This window comes from Monodon monoceros, unplaced genomic scaffold, assembly GCF_005190385.1.
Source record: "Monodon monoceros isolate NGI ecotype Baffin Bay Population unplaced genomic scaffold, NGI_Narwhal_1 Super_Scaffold_6, whole genome shotgun sequence".
NCBI lineage: Eukaryota > Metazoa > Chordata > Mammalia > Artiodactyla > Monodontidae > Monodon > Monodon monoceros.
Genome location: NW_021703783.1, coordinates 1,770,706 through 1,776,705, shown reverse-complemented (window position 1 = coordinate 1,776,705; position 6,000 = coordinate 1,770,706). Strand labels below are relative to the sequence as shown.

The 6,000-nt window shown below is 39.4% G+C and overlaps 1 protein-coding gene across 6 annotated transcripts in view; it reads left to right on the top strand.

Moving 5' to 3' along the window:
* The window catches only part of ERC1 (ELKS/RAB6-interacting/CAST family member 1), a 387,619-nt gene that overhangs the window by 325,593 nt on the left and 56,026 nt on the right, over nt 1–6,000 (top strand). For 4 of the 6 annotated variants that reach the window (XM_029204193.1, XM_029204191.1, XM_029204194.1 and 1 more), the window contains one exon: nt 4,331–4,429. In XM_029204193.1, the coding sequence (XP_029060026.1) occupies nt 4,331–4,429 (99 nt within the window). Of the gene's footprint in view, nt 1–4,330; nt 4,430–5,891; nt 5,958–6,000 lie in introns of all 6 variants that reach the window. The other 2 variants (XM_029204196.1, XM_029204197.1) reach the window with 1 other exon arrangement.

Below are 6,000 nucleotides of genomic sequence, written 5' to 3'. Positions count from 1 at the left end.
CCAGCTGATTCCAGATCTGGGGCAAGAAATGTACAAGACGAGCTTAGCGCATGTTTGCCAGAATGCAAGAGTAATGTCGTGTCAGAAGGACACAGAAAGTCTGCTACTGTACACAGAATGCACAGGATGGTTATTCCTTCCACATTTTGGTCCTAATCAGGACCAAAATTAAACTGTCTAACTGATTTCTTTAAAAAGCAAAACTAAGTCAGTAGGAAGCACACTTTTCTATTAGACCTTGCACTCCAGCTGAGAAAATAAATAGGATGTGAAGGTAGTCTGACCATGACTGCTGTCGGGCTAAATTCAGCACAGTTGTCTCCTCTAATCTAGTTGCCATCCCCTGCCTACCACACTGCTTCACGGGAGTCCCCCCAAAGGTGTTCCAACCAGTGGAAAAGGAGCTTTCCCAGCTAGAAGGATAATCTTCAGTCAAGTGTGTATAAAATGAACAACTCAAGAATAATTAATGGGGCTTCCCTGGTGGCGCAGTGGTTAAGAGTCCGCCTGCCGATGCAGGGGACACGGGTTCGTGCCCCGGTCCGGGAAGATCCCACATGCCGCGGAGCGGCTGGGCCTGTGAGCCATGGCCGCTAAGCCTGCGTGTCCAGAGCCTGTGCTCCGCAACGGGAGAGGCCACAACAGTGAGAGGCCCATGTTCTGCAAAAAACAAACAAACAAACAAAAAAAACAACTAAAAAATAGAATAATTAATGACTACTTATACTTTTTCATGAAATGAAGTTTAAAATAAAGCTCTTAGGTAATTTGTTGAAATTTTGCTAAGTTTATAACCAACAGAGTCCGACCCACCTGAAAATGATGAAGATTATGCTTTTCTCATTTTGTATATCAAATACCAAAATAGCAAATTAAAGTTTAATTAAAATTCACTATAATAAAATGATTTCTAAAGTTTAACAAATTAGGCAGAAATAATTTTAATGCTTTCTTAAAGATAATTATAATTGGAAATAATGCTAGTTAGGTTAAGACTTATTTATGATATGTTTTCTAAAATATCTCAGAATATTTCTAAGTAGTAGTTTTTCTAAAACTCATTTAGGTAGGTTAATAGCGTTATCAGAAACCAAAAAGGAAAGATTAGTGAACAACCAGGTAACTCTGATCAGAATTCCAACCTTTTCTTTTAATACCTGGGTTTGAGTAACCAACATGTACTGTTTCTTAGCCTAACTATTTTTCTGTGAAACATATAGTTTCTGTACCACCTTTTTTGAGCATTGACATCTTAGTCCTAAAAGAAAAGATTAACAGAATAAACGATGAACTTTTCCTCTGGGAGGGTGTGTATACCTATATACACAGATATGCGTTTACAGCTTAAAAAGTTCATCTCAGCAAGTTTCCTCCTGTCCTTTTTTTTCTTCTCCTTCCTTCCTTCAAACAACTTTATTCTTCATGTCATGGGACCATGGGAGTTCGGCTCTCTGCACATGCACGTGGCATGGTTCAAGAGGGAAAATATTTGGATATAAAGTACCTTCCATGCTTGCTGGTCTTAGTCTTAAGAAGAGCGTAGAACAAGAGATTCTTGAGCAGAGTGTCGTTTATATGATCTGTATAATATCTACTGTGCTGCGAGCTGTCCGATACTTAGTGCTCAACTTCTGACTGTGCAGGAAACAGACTTCACACCAAATTAATGAATATTTGACCTGGGAACACTAGCTAAACTTTGATAAACCTCATGTCTTTCAGAAATGGAGACGTTCTTAGGACTATTTCTTCATTCGCTTACATGGATCAAATAAGTAACCTGTGGTCTTATCTGTCTCCTGTGATCAGTTCTTGTGCGAGGCTTTCATTCTCATTCCTGAGGAATACTTGAGATACATCCTGCCTTGAAAGTGGATTTGCATGTGCTTTATTAGTTCTTTTCTAAGATTTTAAACTCACACTCGGTATCAGGCATTAAAGACTGCGTGTTATGTTCTAAGATAATAACTATCCACGTGTACTTTTGCTGCAGGGTCCTACTAAAGTCCACGGGGAAATGTTTCTTACCCACGTGAAAGTGAGTGAGGTGCAGCATGTTGTCACTTTCCGGCGCGCCCCTTTGCCCTTTGCTCTCTCCCTCACACTTCCCCAGAGCTGCCTTGCAGACGACTCTCCATTTGTCATAAGTACGGCTTGACATAAGAAAGAGTGCCCTACATATTTTCAAGGTCCCTGTAAGTCATCTCAGAAAAGAGAAATTTGATATCACAAACAATTTCTTGATAAGTATTTTTTCTGCTGTCATTATATCCTGGAGGGAGGAACTGGCTTAGAAATGTTCATATATTACTAGGTGAAAATGTAAGGAGCTCAAATGCCCAGCAATATGGGACTTGTTAAACATCTATTCAACTGAATGCTATGCAGCCAGTTAAAGTTCGGTTTTAGACTTAATGACATGAAAAGAAATGTTCATAACGATGGTGATAGCTGAAATTTATTGGGTGTTGATTGTATGCCACGCACCTTTCTAAGAGCTTGTATTAACTTGGTTAATCCTAACAACAGTCTTATGGGGAGAAGGTATTGTTATTCTCATTTTAAAGGTGAGGAAATTGAGGCTCCGAGTAGCTTGCCCCAGCTGAGCTAGCTGGTAAGAGGCAGAACTAGAATTCAGGCCCAGGCACTTTGGCCCTACCCTTGCTCAGGCATCATTATGTGAAAAAATACCGAAGAAAAATCTCTCTAAACTTTTTTATGGAACTAGACAAAATGTTTTAAATTCATCTAGAAAAGAAAATGTGTCAAAGATACCCGATCAGATTTTGACAAAGCAGAATTGGTAGAGAAGGACAACATGTCCTACCAGATATCAAAATATACCATAAGATATAGCAATTTAAAAAATACCATATCGTAGCAGAAATAGAGAATAAATCGGAAAAGCATGCTGCTTTTTATGTTCATAGGGAAGAGGCTGAACAGGTGCACCTAAATATTAACAATGATTATCACTGGTTAGAGGGATTTACAGGTAATTTTTCTTTTTTCTTTTTGTGTTTTAGATTATCTACAGTGAACATTTTTGAATCATATAATGTTAACAAATGTATTTTTAATGCTTTTAAAACTTCAGGTTTTAACAATATTGCTGTTTGATTTTATTCATAGTGTTTGTACCGTGCATTTTCTGAATTGCTTGCTTTGCAAAGGGAATTCTCTAAAATGTTTTATACATATATATATATTACATTCACCTGGGTTTTAAATTAACCAAGCACACAGAATTACCAATCCAGTCCTCCATTTTGGTGAACATGGAGAAGAGGCAGTGGGATAATAATCCTCTTCTGGTCTAGGGTTGAAGAGAAGGATTTCAGAATCTTCAATTCATTTCCAAAACCTGAATTGTTTATTGGTGGTGTAAAGAAAAGCTATTGAATTTTAATATATAGCTTCTGTCTGATCACCTTGCTGAACTTTATTGTAAATTGTAATCGTTTTTCAGTTGATTTTCTTGGATTTTCTAGGTATATAATGATTTCATTTACAGATAATGATAACTTTTCCCCCAATATTTGTGGTCTGTATGTTATATAACACCCCCTCCCAAATGGAATAGTTGTTAAAAAGGGTGAGTAATTTTATGGTAACCTGGAAAGATGGGTCCTATATATTGATATCATGAAGTGAAAAAATAGAGTTAGTAGAGTTCTGTCCTATATGTAGTATAATCCAATCCTTATTTTAAAAAATAAAAACAAGCCCTGCAATAAAGTGCTTAATTTAGGGAGGTTACTCCTCCCTCCAGAATTCCTGTGGAAATTTAGGTGCTTGTCTTAGCCTGCTCGGGCTGCCATAACAAAATACCATAGACTGAGTGACTTAAACAACAGAAATTTATTTTCTCACCATTCTGGAGGCTGGGAAGTCCCAGATCAAGGTGCCAGCTGCCTTGGTTCCTGGGAGAGCCCTCTTCCTGGCTCACGGAGACCTCCTCCTCACCGTGTCCCCATGTGGCAGGGGGACTCATCTCCCGCTTCCTCTTCTTACAGGGCCGCAGTCCCATCAGATTAGGGCCCCACCTTATGACCTCATTGAACCCTAATTTATCTCCTAAAGGCTGTCTGCAGACACAGTCAGCTTGGGGGTCAGGGCCTCAACATGAATTTTGAGGGGACCCAGTTCAGTCCATAATAGTGTCTAAACTTTCTTCCCCCAATATCCTCAGAAATCCTATGTTTAACTTATTTTATTTCGGACAGGATTCGTTTTATCCTTTCTTAGGACATTCTTAAGGCACTTGTTACTTTGCAGTGTGTCACAGAAATTTTACCTAAATTTAACCTTATGCATCATTTCCTCTTAGACACAAAATCGGATGAAGCTCATGGCTGACAATTATGAGGATGACCACTTCAGATCCTCCCATTCCAGTCAAACCAATCATAAACCCTCCCCAGACCAGGTAAGACTGCTTTTGATTGTCTTGTGAAAACCAGTATGCTTTTATTTTGATGTATTTTGTACTAGCACATTACAGATTCTGGGGTACAAGTTAGAAAAATAAAAATAATCAGTTTCTGAAAACTTTTTTTTTTTTGTAACACAGAGTCAGTTTCTATAGAGGAAGGTGGTACATGATTCTGAATATTTTAAGAGGAGATACTCAGCAGATTTGAGGACACTAAAGAATCCTTGAGACGAGAAAAAAATTTAATCTTCTCAGAGATACTCACTAATTTGTAACTGTCCTGCTTTTCTTATTTAAGAAACAGTGCCTCAGTAGAAAAACAAAACTCTCCTTGTAAGCTCAGTGAGGCACGCACAGTGCAGTGTAACGGTAATAACTATTGAATATTATTTAACTGCAAATTTTAAGATCTCTGCTCATCACCTAGTAGACGTGAAGATTGAAACTTAGTTTCTTCGCTCCCATTTCCTTGGTGGATCCCTCCATCTATGTCATTCTTAAATTGTTGCCTTCAACTTCTCATCAATGCAAAAGAGGCAGTGATGAGTCAGCCTGAAGGGGAACCATATTCAATGCCAGTTTTTTTGGAAGAAGGAAACTCTCCCAAGATCTTGAATATGATGGATGGGGGAGAGTAGTGAACAGATTACCTCATATCCCATTGCCAAAAGTCAGATTTCAACATCTCCATCACACTCAATCTTAAAATATACAGCTGAGGGAGAAAAATAATAGTTAAGTAATTACATCCATATGACTAAAGAGTCAAGGAAAACTCCCCCACTGAGCATCTCCTCCAAATGATAGCATAGCTTTGTCTTAGGAGAAGAAAAAGAAATATTGCAGGTGAAAGCAGCAATAATATCGAAAATGCAATTTTGTTCTAAGATTCGGATGGTATAGTCATGGTTTGATGACATTTCCTAGCCAGTTGCGGCAGGCCTTATATTTTAGAGGGAAAGCAGTACAATCTTTGACGCAGGCAGAATGGAGAGCCGTCTGCCTGATGTCAGCAGTCTGTCCCTCTGCCAGACATCACTTTGCTTGTTCTGCCTGCTTCTCGATACCTGGCATTAAGTTTATGCCAGTGTGTATAAGACGAGTACTAGATCCTTTCCTTGAAACAGGTTTCGCTAATACATACAAGGAATTGGATACCTCGCAGTAGTGGGAGGCAAACAGGAATGGGGAAAGGTTGAGGAAAAGGCAAAAAATAAAGAAAAGCCTCCCGCTTGATAATGTTGCCCAGATCCAGCAGTGGATAGAGAGAGCGTCTCGGAGAGGTCGGAAGGCTGGAAGTACAGTGACAAACTAATTACGAGTCAGAGCCTCATGTAAAAAGGGTCAGGAGGTTAGAGACTGTTTGCTGCTGCTACAGTGTGCTTGTGTCTCTGTTTTGAATACTAACCAGCTCTTTTCGTTCCCACGCTGCTCTGGGGTCTCTGCCGTCCCGTAGGACGAGGAGGAGGGCATATGGGCATAGCCGTCCACGTGCTCCTAGAGCAGCCATTTGTTCAGCACGGTGAGAAACGGCTCTCCTTAACTACAGACATGCCTTCTGTTTG